General features: G+C 46.8%; 1 protein-coding gene across 3 annotated transcripts in view; it reads right to left on the reverse strand.

Moving 5' to 3' along the window:
• The window catches only part of CYFIP1 (cytoplasmic FMR1 interacting protein 1), a 94,166-nt gene that overhangs the window by 48,992 nt on the left and 21,956 nt on the right, over positions 1–23,218 (reverse strand). Inside the window, exons 2-11 of one of the 3 annotated variants that reach the window (XM_029225406.1) lie at positions 17,796–17,918; positions 17,632–17,721; positions 16,286–16,363; positions 16,012–16,113; positions 14,984–15,165; positions 10,560–10,656; positions 10,331–10,459; positions 7,057–7,161; positions 4,620–4,708; positions 1,968–2,085 (exon numbers count right to left, since the gene is read on the reverse strand). In XM_029225406.1, coding sequence (XP_029081239.1) covers positions 1,968–2,085; positions 4,620–4,708; positions 7,057–7,161; positions 10,331–10,459; positions 10,560–10,656; positions 14,984–15,165; positions 16,012–16,113; positions 16,286–16,363; positions 17,632–17,721; positions 17,796–17,912 — 1,107 coding nt within the window. In that variant the 5' untranslated portion in view covers positions 17,913–17,918. Of the gene's footprint in view, positions 1–1,967; positions 2,086–4,619; positions 4,712–7,056; positions 7,162–10,330; positions 10,460–10,559; positions 10,657–14,983; positions 15,166–16,011; positions 16,114–16,285; positions 16,364–17,631; positions 17,722–17,795; positions 17,919–23,218 lie in introns of all 3 variants that reach the window. The other 2 variants (XM_029225404.1, XM_029225405.1) reach the window with 2 other exon arrangements.

Genomic DNA, 23,218 nt, shown 5'->3' on the forward strand with positions numbered 1-23,218 from the left:
GTGGAGTATTATTCAGCCATAAAATTATTATAAATATTATAAATAAGCCATAAAATTATTGATACATGCTATAACATGGATGAACCTTGAAAATACTATGTCAAATGAAAAAAGCCAGTCACCAAGGAGCACATATTATGATTCCATTTATATAAAATGTCCAGTAGGCAAATCCATAGATAGAAAGTAGATCGCCATGTGCTAGAAGGAAGGGGAATGGGGAGTGACTGCTATGGGTGCAGAGTTGCTCTGGGAGATGATGAAAATGTTCAGCAATGGACTAAAAACCTTTCAATTGTATAATTTAAATCAGAGAATTGTCTGGTATGTGGATTATGTCTTCATAAATCTGTTTAAAAATAAACTGTGCAAAGCTTTTAAAGGTGGATCTCTTTTCTCTTATTAAAATCATCATCTATGGGCTTCCCTGGTGGTGCAGTGGTTGAGAATCTGCCTGCTAATGCAGGGGACACGGGTTCGAGCCCTGGTCTGGGAGGATCCCACATGCCGCGGAGCAACTGGGCCCGTGAGCCACAACTACTGAGCCTGCGCGTCTGGAGCCTGTGCTCCACAACAAGAGAGGCCGCGATAGTGAGAGGCCCGCGCACCGCGATGAAGAGTGGCCCCCGCTTGCCACAACTAGAGAAAGCCCTCGCACAGAAACGAAGACCCAACACAGCAACAATAAATAAATTAATAAACTCCTACCCCCAACATCTTCTTTAAAAAAAAAAAAACATGCATATGCCCTTTTTTAAAAAACAAAAAACCATCATCTGATTATAAAGGCACAACAGCAGACACCAGAAGGCACACAGGAACCATGCACGCTGTCAAGTGCTCCTATCTGGAAAGGTAGAAGCCAGTTCTCTGTGTTGTTTGAGAACATCTCAGGAACTCAGTTTACAACTAAATCATAAGTCCTGGGGACTGGCCCCCACCTCTACTCTCCAGGCTGCACTGGCCTCCGCAGAGGGGTGAGCTAACGTTCCTCATGGGGAGTCGGCTGCCCACCTGGGGTCCGCAAGGAGGCGACATCCCCCAAGCATTGGGACTGTCTTTCAGTCATCTTGGTTACATGATGACAAGTGCTTGGGGGTGAGGGATGGAGTGCGTATTGTCCTGCAATGAGCAGGACCAACAGATTGTTCCCCCCAAATGTAATGGGCCTCCCGAGAACCCCGAGGTACCGCAATCTCGGAAACCAGACCTGCGTATGTGGCCCCAAGTCCCCGGGTCCCTCTAGACCACCTGCAGCACCCACGCCACTGACCACCACCCTGACCCTGACCTCAGTGCCTGGTCCACTAAGACGTGAGAAACGACACTCCTGCTGCCGCTCCCCCTCGCTCAGACCCCCGTGCCACCCACCCCATGCACGAGCAGCAATGGCCTGAAGCCAGGCTTGGGGCAGGTGTGGGGAACGTGACCGGCCCAAGCAAGGACACAGAGAGTCCAGCTTCAAAGCTGGAAGGAATTAACAAGGCCCACGGCCGAAGAGACCCCACTTCCTCCAACACGCAACTCCAGGTCTCCTCTGGGCACTCGACGCATCTGCCCACCGACTCGGAGGCTCCTGCACTTTCTCCCTCTAGACATGAAAGGGGCGCAAGTCAGAACCACCCCTTCTGTTCCTGACGTCCTCCACTCTCCCCACCCCTCTCCTAGCAGCTTGGAACCATGGAACTACGCTAGGAAATACACTTAATTCATGGTCTCACCTCAGTCCTCAGCCCCATGTTAACGTTTTTCTGAAAAAAGAAGATGCTTTCTTGTACAGCAGAACAGATCCAAACAGACTCCATTATACTTGCCCTGCCTCATCCATTATTATCAGTGCTTTTTAAGCACGCAGTGCTAAACTACGTTTCTCAAAGCGATCAATGGTAGTATTTGCGCGCAGAGAATACAAGGGCCACACCAGACCCCATGTCCCCAGGTGCGCTTTGCAGGCAGAGGCCACTCACCTCACTGTTGCTATAGCGCGCCAGCTCCGAGATGAAGCGCATGTGGTCCTCCCGGATCTGTACCATCTGCTCGCAGATGTTGTACTGTGGGCTGCTGCTGGAGGACGTGCACGTCCATCTGGTGGTAAAGGGGAAGCATGCGTTACCTGACAGGCGACTGGCTGAGGGCACATGCACAGCAGGCCCACCTACCACCCCGGGAGCCCCGCTGCAGCCAAGAGGTAGAGGTGCAGAGGAAACGTGGAATTCTCCGCATGGAAACAGAGCCAGGCCTGCCTCATCTCCCTGTGTCAGGGCTGCATCCTACCTTCTCATGTCTGTATTCTGGAAAAGGAACCGTAATTTCTCCTTAATCGGCAAACTACTTTCCACAAAGCTGAGAGGTGTTGCTGAATTCAGGACACTGCAACACCCTTGCAGGGCCCCTTGACAGATTACTGCAGAGTAGGCAGGAACTAATATTTCCTTATTACTCACATATGAAAACATAGCTATAGTACAAAACAAGTCAGCCAAGGACTCAGGGACAAAAGTTATCCTTAATTAGAGAGTTGAAACTTGGAAATTAGACAGTGTTGATAGAGCTAACTATGCGCACAACACACCATTTCAGCAGCAAACCGATACAGTCAATGTGGTGGAAAAATGTGTATCAAGAATTAAATCTGGGCTTCCCTGGTGGCGCAGTGGTTGGGAGTCCGCCTGCCGATGAGGGGGACGCGGGTTCGTGCCCCAGTCCAGGAGGATCCCACATGCCGTGAAGCGGCTGGGCCCGTGAGCCGTGGCCGCTGGGCCTGCGCGTCCGGAGCCTGTGCTCCGCAACGAGAGAGGCCACAGCAGTGAGAGGCCCGCGTACCGCAAAAAAAAAAAAAAAAAAAAATTAAATCTGTTGGACTTCTTGGGCAGAAAGCATGGGCCTTGCTTTGGGCTCAGAGCGGTTCCCTTGGTTCCCTCACACTCAGCATCAACTCACACCACGTTTTAACAAGTTGGTCCCCTTTGCTAGAAGGAAAGGATTCAGATTACGAGTTTTCAAGGTGATCAGTACACTATCTCAAGCAGCATCACTTTTTAACTTTCTGATTTTACTACAGGATTACGTGATTACGGCATGAGCAAAGGCAGCTCCCTGAGTGTGGAGTAAGCACACAAGGCCCAGGCCGTCTGCCAGGGTCCACCTTAAACACACTGGCCTCCCCTGCAGGCCCCAGACAGCATGTCCACCTCAGGAGAGGCATGGAGCCCAGAGCCCGATGCCAACATCTGCCCACTCTGCGCCCACCCCCTGTGGCCAGATAAAGGTGCTACGCCATTGGGCTGAGCTCTTGGAGCTGATTGTTGCACGCTCAGGCACCTGCCTTGGTGGCTGTGAAACACAGAATCTAATTGGTAATAACGGCCATCGACTTACAACAGAGCATATTAAAAATAAAGAAAGTATGCAAAACTCCTTGTTTCCTGATTCTCTTACTGATTTTACAATTACGTATGATCTGGATCTGTGTTTGTTAGGGTAGGAGGTGAGTTGTACATTGTTAACTTAAACTCAGGCATTTCCATTTATACCATGGAAATCAGCACACCCTCCAAATGAGAGCTCAAGTTGATGATGAAGTGAAGAGAGATTAGTGAATGTAATTTATAGGAAGGTGATCACATATCAGATTTAATGGCAGATGTGTTAGGAAACAAGCTGGCACAGAGGCTGGCAAACTACATACAATGTGGGCCCAATGCGAGCACCTTTTGCATGGCCATAGAGCCATACAAAATGGTTTTTACAGTTTTAAAGAGTCGTTTAAAAACAACAACAACAAAAAAGAGTATGTGACACATGTGGCCAGAAAGGCCTAACGTGTTTACAATTTGGTCTTCACAGAAAAAGACTGTTTACCTTTGAGTAGCCAGATTGAGGTGCAACTATATTTTTCAAAATCATGGCTGAATGGAGACCACGTGTTTGGCAAAAGTCAACTAAAGCATCCTATGAAACTCAAGTGGATATGTGGAAGCTACAATAAAAAGTACTATGTATTTATTATCATTTCTAACTGTAAGCTGCAGATGCTTTACGACAGGGATTGGCCATCTTTCTCAGGACAGGTCCAGAAAGCAAATGCTTTAGGATTTGGGGGCTACACGGTCTCTGTCACACATCAGCCATAGAGCCATCATCTTAAAAAAAACTCTTTAAAACTGTAAAGACCATTCTCAACCACAGAGACCTTGGGCCTGGCCTGGTTGGGCCCTTGGGTGATAGCTCTGTACCCTCTGTAAGTTACATGTGAATATCCAGCCGCTCCCCAGCAGGCTGCTGTTAAGCTTTTATAAGCACCCAGAGCATTTGGTTATACTTCCGTACTTGTGGCCAGCACTAACAGAACTCTTTGGGATGATGGAAAAGTTCTATATCTGTGCTGACCAAAACTATTAAAATATTTGAAATGTGGCTATCCCACTAAGGAAATAAATTGCATTTGTAAATGAATTTAAATGTAAACATCCACTCATGGAAAAGGCTACCATATCACGCATTTGGTTCCACGTGGTTGAAAATGTCAAAGGTGGCATCTCTGGATAGATAAGTGGAGTGTTAGGAACCACAGTGAGAACACTGCAGAATGCTCTAACTGGACAGCTCACTCTGCCTACCGAGATTTATTTTCCTCATAGTGGGCGCTGGTCTTGATATATCTTGCCAGTTCTATTTGCATGTCCCCGAACAGCGGAACCACCTGGAGCTGCTGTATTCAAAGAATAAAAAATAACCCAGGGTCATTAAATATGTTTAGTCACCAAATACAATCGCAAGAAGAATGAATAATGCTAATAATTACTGTGGGTTGAATGCTATCTCTGCAAATCACTTACTGCAAAAAAGTTGTAAACAACTTCTACGTTTACTTTAAGAAGAACAAAATAAAAGTTAAAAACTAACTCTCATAAAACCAATTCAAATATTAAAATTAGGGCTTCCCTGGTGGCACAGTGGTTGAGAGTCCGCCTGCCAATGCAGGGGACACAGGTTCGTGTCCCGGTCCGGGAGGATTCCACATGCCGCAGAGCGGCTGGGCCCGTGAGCCATGGCCGCTGAGCCTGCGCGTCCGGAGTCTGTGCTCCCCAACGGGAGAGACCACAACAGTGAGAGGCCCACGTACCGCAAAAAAAAAAAAAAAAAAATTAAAATTAACCTACCTTGTTGGTAGATCCACGGTCATTAAAAAAAAGAAAAAAATCAACTGTATTTCTATATACTAGGAACTATTAGAAAACAAAAATCTAGAGAAAAAAAATTACAATAGCATCAAAAAATAAAAAGTATATATTATTAAATCTAACAAAACATGTGCAAGACTTCTAGACAAAAACAATACCAAGAATTCTAGAGAAATTTTTAAAATTCTAAGGGAATACAGAAATACATTAGGTTCATGTATATTGGAAGACACAGTATTTTAAAAATATCAATTCTCCCTAAATTGATCTATAGATTCAACGGAATCACAAACAATATTCCAAGAGGAAAAATGGTTTATGGGTTTTCTGTATGTATATGTGTGTGTATGTGTAAATCAGCAAGTCAATTCTAAAACGTATTTCAAAAGATGGAGAGACAATACTCAAGACAATTGTGAAGAACATAACTTAAAGACTGGTAAGTAGAACTGCTGGAAACCTACAGCAACTAAAGCCAGCATGGCCCTGGAACGCAGGTGCAGACCAGTGGGGCAGAGCAGAGAACTTAAGGCAGAGTCACACACATACAGACACCTGCTTTATGACACAGGTGACTCCTCAGAGCAATGGAGGGGAAACGGTCTTTGCAATAATTGGACAGAGTCAACTGGATATCTAGAACAAGAAAAAAAAAAATCCAAAAATGTCAAGCCCCTACCTCACAGCATACACATGGCCAGTTCCAGGGACATTATAGATCTAGATGGAAAAGAAATGGTGATGCTTCTAGAAGGTATCACAAAAGAAAATTCTCGAGAGCCTGTTTTATCAAAGATTTCTTAAAGTGGACATCAAAGATTGATATATTGGACCACATTAAAATTAAGAACCTCAGGGCTTCCCTGGTGGCGCAGTGGTTGAGAGTCCGCCTGCCGATGCAGGGAACACAGGTTCGTGCCCCGGTCCGGAAAGATCCCACATGCCACAGAGCGGCTGGGCCCGTGAGCCATGGCCGCTGAGCCTGCGCGTCCGGAGACTGTGCTCCGCAATGGGAGAGGCCACAACAGTGAGAGGCCCGCGTACCAAAAAAAAAAAAAAAAATTAAGAACCTCAGTTCACCAAAGACTCTTCAAGAAAATGAAAAAAAAGAGCCACATAGGGGAAATGCATGTATTTTAGAACACATGTATCTGACAAAGGACACATACCCAGAATACATAAAGAACTACAAATCAACAGGGGAAAAAAAGAATGAGAGACTTGAAAGGACACTTCACAAAGAGAACACACAAAAGACTAATAATACCGTGAAAAGCCATCAGGGAAACATCAAGTAAACCACAAGGAAACAGTAGCCAATAAAATCACAAGGACACCGCTAGTGGTGATGCAAGTCAGCACAGCCATGTGGGAGAGTTGTGAGGCTGTATCTACTACACTGAAAATGTTCATTCTATTGGATGAATACCCCATCCACCACTGGGTATTCATCCAACAGAAATGTGCATAGATGTGCACGAATCAGAGCAGCACTGTTAGGACAAGCCAAAATCCAGAAACAATCTCATGTTCATCATGACAGAATGGATAAATAAATTGCAGTTTAGTCATAAAATGCAGTGCTATACCACAATGAAAATGTAAAAACTACAGTTGCAGGCTCCCACAGGGATGATCTGACAAAGTGAATGGGGGCAGCCAGACACAAAAGAGTACACATGCCACCATTCCGTTAGACAAGGTTCAAATCCAGGCAAATCCGGTATAGGGTAGGAGACAGTCTACCTCCACCTACCCACCCACCTGCCACCACTGCATTTCCCAGCACAGAACAAAGCCACAGAGGTTGACCTCCTAAAGCTCAAACTGCATACACTTCAATAAAAAGGTTTACCTAGAAACTGTAACTCACCTTGAAGTACTTGTCGATTTTGGATAAGTTTATTCTTTTCTTGGCATCTAGTTTATAAATGTTGCTGACACTCCCATCCATCAGGTACAGACCAAACCCCATGACCTGCAAATCACAAAATGGCACATAAAGCTCAGACCTGCAAGTTTAATTACCCATAAACACTTATACTGCTACAGTTCACAACTTAGAAATGACTATTCTTCTTTCAAAAAGCACTTTTTTAAAAAATTTAAGTATAGTTGACCTACAACACTATGTTAGTTTCAGGAGCACAACATAGTGATTTGTCACCACACAAAGATATTACAATATTAATGACTATATTTCCAACGGAGTACATTTCATCCTAGTGACTTATTTTGTAGCTGGAAGTCTATACCTCTTAGTCTCACCTATTTCATTCACCACCACCCCCCAATAACCCCACTAGGAAACTCCTGTTTGTTCTCTGTATCTATGAGTCTGTTTCTATTTTATGTTTGTTCATTTGTTTTGTTTTTTAGATTCCACATATAAGTGAAATCATATGGTATTTGTCTTTCTCTGTCTGACTTATTTCACTTAGCATAATACCCTCTAGGTCCATTCATGTTATCACAAATGGCAAGATTTCATTCTTTTTTTAGGGCTGAATAGTACTCCATTATATATATATATATATATATATATATATATATATATATATATATATATATAATTTATTTATATAAAATCTTCCTATGCATCTATCAATGTTACACTTTGGTTGCTTTTGTGTCTTGACTATTGTTAACAATGCTGCTGCAATGAACACTGGTGTGCATATATCTTTTTCTTTTCTTCACATAAACATCCACAAGTGGAATTGCTGGATCCTATGGTAATTGTAGAAGAACCAGCATACTGTTTTCTAGTGGCTGCAGCAATTTACATTCCCACCAGGGTTCACCAGGGATCCCTTTTCTCCACATCCTCGCCAGCACTTTGTCTTCTTTGGAAAAAATGTCTTCTTTGGAAAAAATGCCAATTTAGATCCTCTGCCCATTTTTAAACTGAATTTTTTTTTTGATATCGAGTTGTACAAGTTCTTCGTATATCTTGGATATTAACGCTTTACTGAATATACTGTTTGCAAATGTCTTCTCCATTCAGTAGGTGACCTTTTCATTTGACAGTTTCCTTCACTGTGCAAAAGCTTTTTAGTTTGATGTAGTCCCATTTGTTTGCACCTTTGTTTCCCTTTCCTGAGGATACAGATCCAAAATATATGTTTTCTTCTAGGAGTTTTATGGTTTCAGGTCTTAACATTTATATCTTTAACCCATTTTGCGTTTATTTTTGTATATGGTGTGAGAGAGTAGTCCAGGTTGATCCTTTTGCAAGTAACCGTCCAGTTTTACCAACACCACTTATTGAAGAGGCTGTCTTTTCCCTGTCACGTGTTCTTGCCTCCTTTGTCATGGATTAAGTGCCCATTTAAGTGTGGGTTTATTTCTGAGCTCTCTGTTCCACTGATCTATGTGTCTGTTTTTGTGCCATACCTTCCTGTTTTGATTACTGTAGCTTTGTGGTATAGTTTGAAATCAGGGAATGTGACACCTCCAGTTTTGTTCTTCTTTCTCAAGATTTGTTTTGACAATTTGGGGTCTTTTTGGTTTCCATACAAATGATAGAATTATTTGTTCTAGTTCTGTGAAAAATGTCATTGGTATTTTGTTAGGGGTTGCATCGAAACTGTAGATTGCCTTGGGTAGTATGGTCATTTTAACAATGTTAATTTTTCCAAACCCCAAAACACAACAGATATTTCCATCTGCCATTTTATTGTTTCCTGGGTTTTTTTTTTAGAGTTCCTTTTTGTCCCTTTCTTCTTTTGCTCTCTTCCCTCGTGATTTGATGACTATCTTTAGTTTTATGTTTAGATTCCTTTCTCTTTTTTGTGTATCTATTATAAATTTTTTTAAATAAATTTTTGATTGTGGTCATTATGAGGTTAATATATAGCCATATATATATATATATATATATATATGATCATATATATATATATGATTACTTTAAGTTATGATCTCAAGTTCAGACTCATTCTAATAACCCTGCATTTTTACTCCCCACCAACGCGTAATGTTTCTGACATCATATTTTACATCTTTTTGTTTTGTGTATCCCTTAACTACTTATTGTGAATATAGATGATTTTACTACTTTTGTCTTTTAACCTTGCTACTAGCTTTGTAAGTAGTTGATCCTTTACTGTATATTTGTCTTTATCAATGAGATTTTTCTTTTTGTAATTTTAATATTTCTAGTTTTGGTAAAAAGCATTTTTAAAAGTCCCTCAGATATTAATAGCTATCCCTTCACATGAAGCTATTTTATGTCATTTCTTGTGTCCCCTTCCAGGTGTATACATCAGCTCCACTTCTCATCAAGCACAAGGCAATACTAAATGTGGATTTCCCTAAGCACTTATGACCAGGAGGCTCTTGCACCAGGTAGGTGCAAACAGAATGTTTCCACTGCCACAAAGCACTCCACTGGACAGTGTCCTCTCGCTCTGATCCCTCCGTGCTGCTCTCCAGCAGGGAAGAAGTATTGGAGACGGGTCCACTTGCACGGAGGGCTTTGGGTCAGCAGGACACCCAGAACAGGATCCCCCAGAGCTGCCCTCCATGAAGGTAGAGAGCAGAGTGAAGAGAATGGCAGAAGCATCTTCTCAGAGTTACTCAGTTTTCCTGGGTCTCTCCCATGTACAAGTTATTAAACTTTTGTTTGAAAAAAAAAAAAAAAACCGCCTTCTCATCTTCCCAGTGAGAAACATCATTGAAAACCTCCCCAATTTGAAACAGAATAATGAGAAATACAGTAAATGGCATGTTTCTTGACCAACAAAAGTCTACTATAATCATGGTGACACAGTATACTAAATTTCTAGGAATTACATCCTTACCACGTAGAATCTGGTATAACCTCTGCTACAAGCTTTATACTGAGAAAGGCCCTTGACCAGGAACTTCTCACCCACGAGCACCTTCTCCAGGGATGGGCATGTGATCTACCTGGCACTGGGGTCAAGCTTGGAACACACTCACGGGAATGCATCAAGGACTTGTAGGGCAAACTGCATGTAGGGTGGAGGGTGCTATATATGCGTGCGCGCGCGCACACACACACACACACACAAGCATGAGAGAAAAGGTTGGCCAAACGACCATAAAGTGCAGCCTATTCACGAAAGCAGGGCTGCCCCCATCTCATGGTGCTGTTGGCAGCCTACCCTCAACACACGTACTTTGAGAAGCATGTGTTTCTCACTGGGCGTCAAGTACATCCTGTTCTCATAGCAGTCCACACACAGATTCACAATGTCTGCTAAGAGCTCTTCATAGCCAGAAATCACTTCGAGCTGCTGCTGCAGAGACTGAAACACAGAGTGAGACATCTGTGTCACTGACTGCTCTCCGGCCCTCAGCCCCCCAGCGATGCACCCCATCAGCCAGAGCGGCAAGAGTGTGAATTACTTGTGTGATCTTGTTGTGGTTGGCCAGGAACATGGACAGATTCTGTGATTCCTGGATGGACTGTGGATCTGCCATTTTACGTAAAAACTGAGCAGCCCTATGAAAAGGGGAAAAAAAAAGGGTTAATCAACCAACATGCTTTAATGACTTTAAAGAAAAACAGCGTGGGAATATCAAAATTATTTTACCCTCGCTACAGTTATCTGTAGAAATGTGCATCTTAGATGCCGGTTACAATTTCAGCCTTCTCCAGCTTCTCTCCTGAACTCCAGGTAAGTCTCTTTGCAACCTGGATAGCTCATGACCCTACTGTCCATAGCTGATGGACTTCCTCAGAGATGTGGCAGCACTTCTCACAGGGCTTCCTGAAGGACACCTATACATGGGCCTCTCCCCTGGGCTCCCTGTCCCCAAGTGTGAGAAAGGATGACACTCCCTCTGCTGAGTGACAAAGATGGCCAACACTGTTTAGGTTCTCTGCTGGGAAACTTTTGGGCAGCCAAACCTCCCAACAGTCAGGGACCACACCACGCATAGTTCTGGTGCCAAAGGTCTGAGACAGAATCCTGATTCCACCACCAATTTGCAGCTCCATCTTGGACAAACCTAAAGATCCGGTACCAAGTCTAACATGAGGGCTGGGTTTTCCCACACCACCAAGCAATTCTCTAGCACCAGTTGCCAGTGGTGTTACAATTCTGACACTGCCTGAAGATAGCATCAGACCCCACAGGTTAAGAGCTCAGTCCCACAAGACTGCCACGTCATCCCCCCCACTTCAGACACCAGCTGGAGGTCCACGTTGTCACTGTGCTCCTGGCCAACCAGGTACAGATTGGCAGTCCCAACAACCCCTTCTTTGGGTTCGATTAATTTGTTAGAGCAGCTCACAGAACTGAGAAGACATTTTATATACTAGATTAACAATTCATTATGAAAGGATATAACTCAGAACAGCCAAATGGAAGAGATACATATGGGGACGGGAGGGGGGGGGCTTCCATGCCCTCTCCAAGCACCACTCCCCCCGAAACCTCCACATGTTCACCAACCTGGAAGCTCTCCGAACCCTGTCCTTTGGGGTTTTTATGGAGGATTCCTCACATAAACATGCTTGGTTAGATCACTGGACATTGGCAATGGATTCAACCTCTAACCCCTCTCTCCTCCCTGAGATCAGGAGGGTAGGTCTGAAAGTTCCAACCCTGTAGTTACAGGGTTGATTCTGCTGGTGACCAGCCCCCATCCTTAGGGTAACTAGAGGCTTTCCAAAGTCACCACATTTACATAACAAAAGAAACTCTCTTGATTTTATCATGGGAAATTCTAAGGGTTTTAGGAGTTCAGTGTCAGAAATGGGGATGAATACATATTTCTTATTATAAATCAATATCACACCTCCTGAACTCTCCTGACTCTCACTTACCATATCTGTGAAAAACAATAGCTATACGACCTACCCAATGGGGCTGACAAGGGAACGGTGGACACAGAAGGACCTGTACACTGAGGTCCAACAAATCCTGTGCAACACAGGCTGAGTCTCTAGTTTTTGCAAAGAGGGTGAAAGCACATATGAGGATTCTGCACACCTAGGGCTTCCCCAAAAAAGTTTAGCGGAAGCTGCCCACATAAGGACCTGTTGTGCAACCTAGAACCTCTGGGGTTTTACTAAAGAAAAGCTTTCATGGCAAAGACTGGTAACCTACCCCAACTGTCATTTCCTTCCCTTTCCTTCCCTTCCCTTCCATTCCCTTTATTCAGAATAAACCCTGAATTTCTGTGGTGCAGTAATGTGCCTCATTCTCATCTCCACGCTGTGACCAACTGCTGAGCCATGAGATGTAATGCAAAACTTTGTAAGGCACTTGAAAGTTTACTTATAAGGAATATTGTAGGCCCTTCAATGATCCTTCCTTCCTGCTGACTGGAATACAGAGATGACAGCTAGAGCTCAAGCAGCCATCCTGGGCCACAAGGCAACAAATGAAGACAGCAGGAGCTCTGGTTCCTCAACACTATGGAACCCCGTCAGCTGCAGACCACCTACGTCAGAACTTTTCAGGTGAGAAATAATCTGCAATCTTGCTTACTTCTTAAGTTTTAAAAAATTATATACAGTGAAACAATATTAACTGATATGTTTACATTCTTTTTTAAAGTGTTCACTTAACTGTATTGATTTGAGTGGGTGTTGAAGCTGCAGGAGTGGAAACTAAGGAAGGGACCAAGAATACCTGCTTTTATTTTCCTTAAGCCTCACCATGACTATATGGGTTATCTGGCATTTACACTCAGGAAAGGTTGTAACTACCAGCTGGGTGCACATAAAATGTGTTCTGAGTGTTGAGTGTAGGAGTGTGAGGGCTAGGGAGAAGTGGAGGTTATTGTCTGGGAAAGTAAACCAACCAACAGGGGATACCAAACATAGGTCACAGGAAGAGGCTGCTGGAAGGGTGAGGGGTGCCCAGGCCCTCTTCTGTGCTTAGGGGAGCCTAAGGGGTAGCAAACACGCTGGGCAACTTCTGAATGGGGTGCCCGGGGGCCTTCCACAGAGCAGCCGTATCTTTCAACTATTTTCCAGACTGGGCTTTGAAATAAAGGTGCTGCTGCTAAGAGAGAGAGGGAGAAAAGAAACCTTTTTAAAATTTAAAACCACTGGGGCTGTCCACCTCCCCATTTCCCTGATAGAGTCAGGAAGGCTGAGAAAGCTGCTCCAAATCACCCGACAAGTGATTTGTGCCATTAGGAGCAGAAGTTGTTCTCCTGAGCTGGGAAGTTCAGAAGCCCCGACACTCCACCAAGAGTCACACGCACTTGGAATCCCACAAAACTGGCATCAAATGAAGACAACTCCAGACTTTCCTACCGGAGCGGAGTTAACAGGACAATTCAAAAGATTTTGTCGTTCTGAAGATCTAGGCTTCCGTGCAGAGCTAACTCTAGGTGATGAATGGAACGCCTGGACTTATTTCACACGAATGAGGCTTAAAGTCTGGGAGATCTAGCTCAACTTCCAGTGCCATCCCCTCCTCAAATCTGTTTCATGCCTCATCTCAAGTCGACTTCATTTTAAAGACACAGCAATAGGTGCACGATTTTAAGTACGTGTTGGGGTTCAGGGTAGGCCGCCCCCAAATATGCCACTGTGGCATACTGAATTATTCAGAATTGAAGTTACTTAAGAAACAGCCACAGCAGGGCATTCTGACCTCCTCTGTGCCCCTGAAAGCAGGAAACAAACCTCCCACATGAAAGGTCCCCTCCCTGCACCAGGAGGTCGGGAGACATCGTCATCACAAGAGACGGGGCGTTCAAGGCTGAGAAGGCCGTGTGAGCTAACCTTCCAACCTCCTCACTCACTGGCCACCCCAACTCAAACTTCTTTGTCTTGTCAATTCTTCACAAATTTTTTTTTCTTTGTTTCAAAGGTATAAACGCTGGGAATTCCCTGGCAGTCCGGTGGCACTCCCACTACAGGGGGCTCGGGTTCCATCCCTGGTCGGGGAACTAAGATCCCACACGCTGCCAGGTGTGGCCAAAAAAAAAACAAAAACAAAAGGTATAAACACTGCCTCCTTTGGTCACTTCTTTGGGTCTCATATCTTGGGACCCCCATACTCATGAAATGAAATTATATTTGTTTTTCTCCTATTAATCACTGTTTTCTTAAAGGCGGTACTCAGGCAAGAACCTAGAAGGGCAGAGAAAAAATTCTTTTTCTTCCCTTACAAATGAAACCACAGCCTATTCAGACACAAAATAAAATCTCTTCTAATTTAATTTTATAGCTAAGATTCCTTGTCTAGCAAAGGAAACAGAAGTCAGCATCTCATTCCAGCCAACATGTTTTAACAGTCCCAGGCAGACTTTCTAGAGAGTCAGTTAGAGGACAGCAGCTCGGCTCTACCTGCCACCAACACACTCAGTGTCGCAGCTGCAGCGCCGAGCCGTGCCCACCTTTTCCAATTCTCTTCTCCAGAAGCTGTCCACATTCGAAAAGAAAACCGCTCTGGAGGACAACTGGTCTGGGGAGCGCTGTGGGTGCCGGGGCCAGCTGTGCCCACTGTGGTGACGGTGCCCACCTGCCGGGGATGCCCACCAGCCAGCCAGCGACGAGCAGCGGCGGCCCCAGCAGGCGTGGAGCCTCCAGCCCCTTGGACAAGACGCTCAGCGCGTCAGCGCCCACGCACCACCGCCCCCATACAGGCTCAGAGCACAGCACTGCTGTCTGGGCTGAGAGCCCAGGGCCCGCCCCCGCCCCCGCCCCCGCCCCGCCCCCAAAGCCTACAAGAACGCCTCGCAGCGCTGGCGGTCCGCCCAGGAGAACACTTCCGCGGGACGAGGCTGGCCCTTGTGGGCACTGCACCCCACACGCGAGTGCGCTCGGGAACCCGGCCCTGAGTCCCAGGCGCGCTCATCACCTCTTGTAGGCTGAGTGGTCATTCTTCACGCTGCACTTCATGTTCTTCAGCTCGTCCAGCACGGCAAACATGTTGATGAACTTGCCCAGGGTGATCAGGTAGGCTTCAGACACGAAGTCCTTCCTTCTCTCCGCGTGACACAGGCGCCTCACCTCCCCACAAAAACGCTCGATGGCGTTTCTCTGTGCAGAGGAAGCAGGGGCAGAAACGTGGCTTTCAGGGACGGGCCAACCCCAAGCCCAGCTCCAAGCACAGGGTCCAGAGTCACGTTACTCGCTGATGAAACACCCAACCAGGGGTGCATGTTTACAGCTTGGGTAAAGAGACATGTTTCTAGAAAGTGATTTCCACGAGCCTTTGCTCTGTAACAATCATCATCAACTTTGCACTTTGCCAACTATGTCCCCAAAGTAAAAGAATTTTGTTGATTATTCCAGCAAAGCTACTGAGCAAAATGCTCCAATAGAATGTCTGTAAAGCAGACTGCTTTAGCTTTTAGAGTTGAAAAAGGGGGTGGGAGGATTTCCACTTGACAATTTTTAAGACAAAAATTCATCACCTAAGAAGTTCTATCTTCTCCCTTTGCTAAAGGATTCTATAATAAAAACTTTCACACATTTCTAAACTATGTCTTTAAAAAAGCCAGCAAGTCCCTCCCTGTGGCCACTCTGCTTAACCCAAGGGCCAGAAGGAGCCAAGGCCAGGGCGAAGCCCACCAGAGTGGACAGTGGGGAGAAAACACCCCAAAACCAGATGAATCGAAAGTGTAAGCCTGTAAGCGTACTGACAGAAAGCAGTCTTCCTGCAGGAACTACAAATTCACTCTCGAGGGGAGAAGAGAAGTGAAACCCAGAAGCAGCATTTATTCTGAAAGGGCCAGTAACGCTTTGGACTGTCTAAGGCTTAGTTCCCTTTGGTCTCAGAGCTATTGTGATTGCTTGAATTTGCAGGCACTTTGTTTAGTTAGTAGATGGTGCCACCATCTCATTCCTCTGCTCTAAACCCCTAGGATTATGTCACTGCTTTACCTGGAAGTACATAAAATTCATCAGTTTTGTGACCTCAGGCTCAAGGACCTCCACGGTTTTCTCATAAATTTCCACTCTGTTAGGCTGTTCGTTACATTTCACCTGGGAGAAAACAAACATGACATACAGAGGCTTCAACCCTGAGAGGATGTGGGGGGGGAGTGCGCTGGGATGGAGCAGGCCAGAGGTGGGGCGGGGTCTGACTGGGCGGGGACGACTGGAAAGGATGAGGGCGTGGCCAGTGGGGGGGTGGGGTCTGGCTGGGATGGGGCACCTGCGGGATGGCCCGAGAGCAGCTCCTCCAGGTGTACAGCATGACGGCATACTCTTGGCCTTCCTCCAGCATCTCGTTCTGCAAGGGTACACGGGGCAAATCAAAGGCAAGCAAAACAATCATAAAAAAGGAGATGCCAAATCGCCAACAGCTAGAGCCATAAACCATGGTGACCATGGTGGAGAGGCCAGGAGGACCCTCCCTTTGAGGGACAGAAAAGCACCAGGACCTGTGTGCCAAGAGACAGCTGCTAAGGTACTGGTGACACTGCAGACGACCCCAAACACCCCCATGGCTTCTGCAGGCTGAAGAGGGGTATCAGCGACATGCAGCCACCTCTGCCCAGGGGCAGCACAGCCCAGGGCACCCGCCGTAGCCGCCACACCTCAGCTCCACTCAGCCCCAAGCCACCTACTGGCAGTGCAGATCTGAAGCTGGGGACATGGGAAGCGTGCAGTGCAGCTGAACGCACACGGGGTCCTCACAGCCGCTCCAGCAAGCCACACAGAGCCTCCTGGCCCCGAAGGAAGACTAACACACTCTGCTGTCCCCAGGGCGGGGAGGGAAAGCACTTAAAATCCAGGGAGAGTATCCATGGGAAGAGGACTGCCATCATTTCAAAACTGCTTTCGTGTCTACTCCTTCTTTCACGTTATTTCCTTTGGTAAAAATGGCAAAAATTGCACAGATGTCCTTGAAAAATGTTGACTACAGTTTGGTAATGTTTTTAAGATGCTTTAAAATGCTCACAACCTTTGACCTAGTAACTTCACTTCTACAAATCTAGCCAGTGAGAATAATGATGTATTTAGGAAGATGTTCATCACAGCATTTTTTACTAGAAGAAATGAAGGCAAACTAAGTAAACATAGTTAAATTTTGCAAATTAGTTAAAATTTGCAAAAATAGTTAAATTTTGAACACTTAAAAAATGGACTAGACAGCCATTAAAAATTACTTCATCTGGTGCGTTTTAATGACATGTTAAAATGTTCATGAAATCATTAAAATACATAATTATAATAACAATGCAATTCATTTATGCAATCTAAATCCCATATGGGTGTGTACCTGGTATGCTTGAGTACAAGTATAAAAGAGGGAGAATGGGTTCCCTCAAAATGCTGACAAAGGTTTTCTCTGGGCCACAGAAGCCAGGTTTTCAGAAAGAGCATATATTGTCCTTATAATTTAAAAAAAAAAAAAAAAAGGTGCTTTAAAAAAACATAAAACACGTCATTCACTTTCTTCTCTTCTTCCTCACTATGTATCCTATCAGGATAATACCAAAGTGACATTTGCTATTCAGACATGCCATCCCCCCAGAGGAAACTGCGCAGACTTACCATGCTAGAATGGACGGTCGCTTGTTCAATGTATCTTGCAATGCCAGTGACAAATGCATTTCTGTCTTCAAAATTAGTGTTGAAATTTGGCTGCAAGAAAGAAGAAAACCATTAAGCGGAGGTCAGCACACAGGCCACGCATCCCATGGCTGCCCAGCACCCACCTGGTAGAGCAGTGAGGATGGCGGGGGCTCGATGCAGGGTTGCTGGTCGGGCAGAGGCAGCTCTTCCAACAGGTCCACGTTGGACAGCGCATCCTCCAGCGTCACCTGGGCTGCCATCCTGCCCTAGGACAAAACACAGAGTCCCCCCAGGCCATGAGGAAGGGCAGGGGCACCCTGCCAATCCTTCCAGGGTGGGGTGCTTAGCACCCTGCTCCCCTGTGCCCTCTCCTCAGGGAGCTGGGGATGGTGGAGGGGTCTCGGCCCATCCCTGGGGTCTGGCATCTCTCTCTAGGCTCACCAGCAGGGGAGTCACAACACAGCCTCTGCTGGTCGTGGAGTAGGGCGCATGGGCCAAAACACATGCCATCACCCCCTGCCACCTTACCACCTCAGGGCCACCATCCTGGAGGGCTCTCCGTGAGGGACTGGCAACCCCTCACTGAGCTGGAGGTGGGAACAGCTCCTCCAGTACCATGTCTGCCTCCAGGGGCCGATGGTGCTTCCCTGCCAGTGGCGCTTCCCAGGTGCATCCTCCAAGCAGGGCCACACAATAGGGACAGAGATGGATGAGGCCAGAGCCCTGCCTCCAGGAATACAGGGCAGCCTGCAGCGCCCACTGAGGTGAGGGCCGGCGGCCAAGGGGAGGAAATAGGCAAGGACTATTGGCAGAGGCCTGAGAGCCTGGACTCTGCAGCTGCCAGAAAGAAGCACAGCAACAGAGATGGACTTCACCTGCCACGGCTACGCCAGCTCCAGGAGAGAGGAGTCCGCTCACTCCAGCTTGCCTCCGCTGAGTGCTGCTGTGACCCTGGACAGGACTCAGGGATGAGCTCTGACTCCAGACGGGCACACCAAGCAGCTCCGCCCCTGGCAGGATCCTGGGGTAGCTCTGACCTCAGACAGGTTGCGTGGGGCAGCTACATGGGAAGCTACGTTCATTCTGAGATGGAAAGAGCAGCAAGCGGGCTGGACAAGAACACTGAAGGAAGAAGCACCCAGTTGCTCCACCTATAGCAACTGGGCCCCAGGCAAGGCATGGGCGTGGAAGTGTACGGCAGGGCAGGCTTCCAAAGCCCGGGCATACTGGTTAGAGGACCAACAAGGGAACCCCAGGCCCCTGGAAAGCCCCAAGGCCAGTGTGGAGAGGAAGAAGCTTGGAAGAGCAAGCCCCCAAAGTTGCTCATGAATGTCAGGCCCACCCCCAAGCTGCGTGGATCTGATCCTGACACCCCAAGCCCTGAGACCACGGCCAGGTCCCAGACAGCCACAGGAGGCACACACAGGCCAAATCCAATGGCACGGCTGAGGCTCCACAGAACTGACACGGAACCATAACCCAGAGAGGGCAGGTCAGAACTGCACCTAAATCAAACAAGGTTGTTTGCCTCGTTTGGAAATGGAAATGGAAACACCGACATTTTCCTAGGATTTAAACAAGACCCAGAGTCTCATACTATAATATCCAAAATGTCCAGCTGCAATCCAAACTACTCAGCAAAGAACCAGTAGTGTCTTAACCCCTGTTGGAAAAGATGAGCAACAGATACCAATACCAAAATAACAGATGCTACAACTATCTACCAGACTTAAAGCACCTACTATAAAAATGCTCTAAACAAACATAGCACTCCTGAATTGAACAAAAAAACTGAAAGACAGCAAATAAATAAATAAAGATATAAAGAACCAAATGGAAATTCAGAACTAAAAAATACAATACTGAAATTTTAAAAACTCCCCATATGAGCTTAAAAGCAGAGGAAAGATTCAGTGAATTTGAAGACAGAGCAATGGAAATGATCTAATCTGAATGACAGAGAGAAAAAAGACTGAAAAGAATGAAGAGCTTTTAGGACCTTTGGGACAAGAGAAAAAGTCTAACAGTCTCATCAGAGTGCAAGAAAGGGAGCAAAGTGGGCATGGCTGGAAAAACAGCTGAAAACATGACTGAAAACTTTGCAAATGTGGCAAAACTTTGATCTGCAGATTCAAGAAGCTCAACAGACCCCAAACAAGATAAACTAAAGAAATCCCTACCCAGACTCATCACAGTCACACTGCTGAAAAATAGACAATGAAAAAAATATCTTAAAAAGAGCCCGAGAAAAGTGGCTCATGACCTAGAGACCACGTTCAACCTCTCCCCAGAAACCAGGGGGACCTAGAGAAGTAGAAGACACTTTTTAGATTGAAAAAGAAGTGTCATGAAAATGAAATAAGGACATTATCAGATGAAGGAAAATCAAAAGGATTCATAGACAGCAGGTGAACATAAGTTCAGAAGGAAATGATACCAGAAGGAAACTTGGGACATAAAAAGCAAAAGCAAGAGAAAGGGTAAACAGTGAGTAAACAGAGTAGACAGCTTCCTCTAGAGGTCTTTAAAAGATGTTTGGTGGCTGAAAGCAAAAATGAAAATATTGTCTGATGGAGTATTCAGTGTATAGAAACGTAGTATATAAAAGAACTATGGGGCTTCCCTGGTGGCGCAGTGGTTGGGGGCCTGCCTGCCGATGCAGGGGACACGGGTTCGTGCCCCGGTCTGGGAGGATCCCACATGCCACGGAGCGGCTGGGCCCGTGAGCCATGGCCGCTGAGCCTGCGCGTCCGGAGCCTGTGCTCCGCAATGGGAGAGGCCACAACAGTGAGAGGCCCGCGCACCGCCAAAAAAAAAAAAAAAAAATTAGCCTCGAGGCTTCCCTGGTGGCGCAGTGGTTAGGAGTCCACCTGCCAATGCAGGGGACACGGATTCGAGCCCTGGTCCGGGAAGATTCCCACATGCCTCAGAGCAACTGGGCCCGTGCGCTACAGCTGCTGAGTCTGCTCTCTAGAGCCTGCGAACCACAACTACTGAAGCCCGCGGGCCTAGAGCCTATGCTCTGCAGCAAGGGAAGCCACCACAATGAGAGGCCCGCGCAACGCGACGGGGAGTTGCCCCTGCTCGCCACAACTGGAGAGGGCCCGCGCGCAGCAACAAAGACCCAGTGCAGCCAAAAATAAAATAAATTAAAAAAAAAAATGAGCCTCTAGGGCTTCCCTGGTGGCACAGTGGTTAAGAATCCACCTGCCAATGCAGGGGACACGGGTTCATGCCCTGGTCCGGGAGGATCCCACATACCGCGGAGCAGCTGGGCCCGTGAGCCATGGCCACTGAGCCTGCGCGTCCGGAACCTGTGCTCCGCAATGGGAGAGGGCACAACAGTGAGAGGCCCGCCTACCACAAAAAAACAAAAACAAAAACATAATGACATAGGTAGGCTGACAGTAAAAAGGGGAAAGAGAAACTGTGCAAGAAAAGGAAGCTGGACTACTTGAGTGTCAGACAAAGCCAACTTCAGAGCAGGAAGTTACCAGGGATAAAGACTGGGGCTGCATAACGACAGAAGGTCATTCAGCAAGGAGACAGAACCACGCTCAGGGTGGATGCACTAACAAGAGAGTGCAAACCAGGCAAACGCTGATGGCACCGAAAGGAGAAGTAACTCCACCCTGGAGACAACAACAGCTCTCAGCCAGCAACAGGAGATCAGCAGGACACACAGGACAGACACCAAGGGAGCCACGGGGCCTGACAGCGGTTCACAGAACACCCCTCCCGACAGCACGGTGCTAACTACGAATTTTAAATGTAGCAGATATTTTTCAAAATAATGAAAACTTTTTCCTTCCATTACCAACTTCCTTCTATCATCACAACTTCCTGTTCCACATGCTCAAGAAAAGACACACGCCCAGGACAGGGGATGCATAGCGCCGCGTCCTCAACCTGGTCACTGCCTTGCAGAGCCAGTGCGGGGCCCCAGTGGTGCCCACACACGGCACCTCAAAGCTGATGGCCTCCAAGGGGCCAGGCTGCCCCGCAATGATCTTGCGGCCCCTCAGGGCTGCCTGGCCTCACCTCTGTGCCTCCCACCCCCGCGGGTCAACGAGAAAAACTGGTTGGGCCAACCACCCTGGGACAGCCACACAGCTCACATGACAGGCCGCCCTGGCTGTCTGCCCAGTGCCTGCGGGACGCCCTCCCTCCCCCACCTCTGCCCAGGACAGTCCAGGAGAACCCAGGTACGGAACTGGTGCAGGAGGGTTGCAGAAAGCCTCTGTGACACACTTGGGTCACATCCTAGGAAAAATGTCCAATGTTCAACTTATTTCCAATCAATGTGTAAGGATATTTTTCTTTGTTGTGTTTTATATATACAGTGGAATATTATCTGGTCTTAATAAGGAAGGAAATTCTGACACATGCTACAACATGAATGAACCCTGAAGACACGCTAAGGGAAATAAGCTAGTCACAGACAAATACTGCACGATTCCACTCACATGAGAGAAGCTAAATTCATAGAAGGAAAGTAAAACGGTGATTACCAAGGGGTTGGAGGGGCGGGGACTGGGGAGTTACTGTCTAATGGGCATAGAGTTCCAGTTTGGGAAGATGGGGAAAGTTCTGGAGATGGACGGTGGTGATGGTTGCACAACAGTGTGAATGTTTCAAATGGCAAATTTTATATGTTATGTATATTTTACTACAATTAAAAAATTAGGAGTGGGCTTCCCTGGTGGTGCAGTGGTTGAGAGTCTGCCTGCTGACGCAGGGGACACGGGTTTGTGCCCCGGTCCGGGAAGATCCCACATGCCGCAAAGCGGCTGGGCCCGTGAGCCATGGCCGCTGAGCCTGCGTGTCCAGAGCCTGTGCTCCGCAACGGGAGAGGCCACAACAGTGAGAGGCCCGCGTACAGCAAAAAAAAAAAAAAATAGGAGCAAAAAATTAGCAATATTTATTGTAGATAAATCAGAAAATACAGAAAGGTAAAAGAAATTATCCATAATCCCCTGATTTCTCACAGAAACAAGATGATAGAAGCTGTTTTGTAAGCTACTTTTCCCTTCCAACTTCCAAAAAACGTTGACGTTGTTGAACATTCTTTCATAGCATCTTTTAAGCTTCATGTCGACTACGGGTCAAGGCCCTGCCGTCACTCACGGAGGCTCTCTCTTATTTGCTGCATTTTCCTCCCCATGTTTTTCGGTCAGGAACACCCCCTACAAACACCCAATTCCAGGGCCACGGGCACCCCCGCGACTCTCCAACCTGTGCATCTTCCACAAATGCACGTCTGCCCGGCCTCTGCCTCACCTGTTGAGGAAACCTGAAACTGCCAGTTCCGAGTTCCAAGTCCTCAGTCTCCATCTCGCCTTCTTCTTTGACAGCTCAGAATTCCCTTTAAATCCATTTACTTTTCTCTATCTCTAACGGCCGCCCCTCATCAGGGGTGGCCCACGCTCCCTCCCTGTGCCTGCTGCCACCCAGACCCAGAGCCTCGCCGGCCCCTCCTCCCAGCCTCACGTCGGGCCCACTGGGGTTCCTTCCCAGCACGACACAGGGGCCTTGTGTGTCTGGTCACTGCAAGGCCCTGGGACAG

Source organism: Monodon monoceros, unplaced genomic scaffold (genome assembly GCF_005190385.1).
Source record: "Monodon monoceros isolate NGI ecotype Baffin Bay Population unplaced genomic scaffold, NGI_Narwhal_1 Super_Scaffold_16, whole genome shotgun sequence".
Taxonomy (NCBI): domain Eukaryota; kingdom Metazoa; phylum Chordata; class Mammalia; order Artiodactyla; family Monodontidae; genus Monodon; species Monodon monoceros.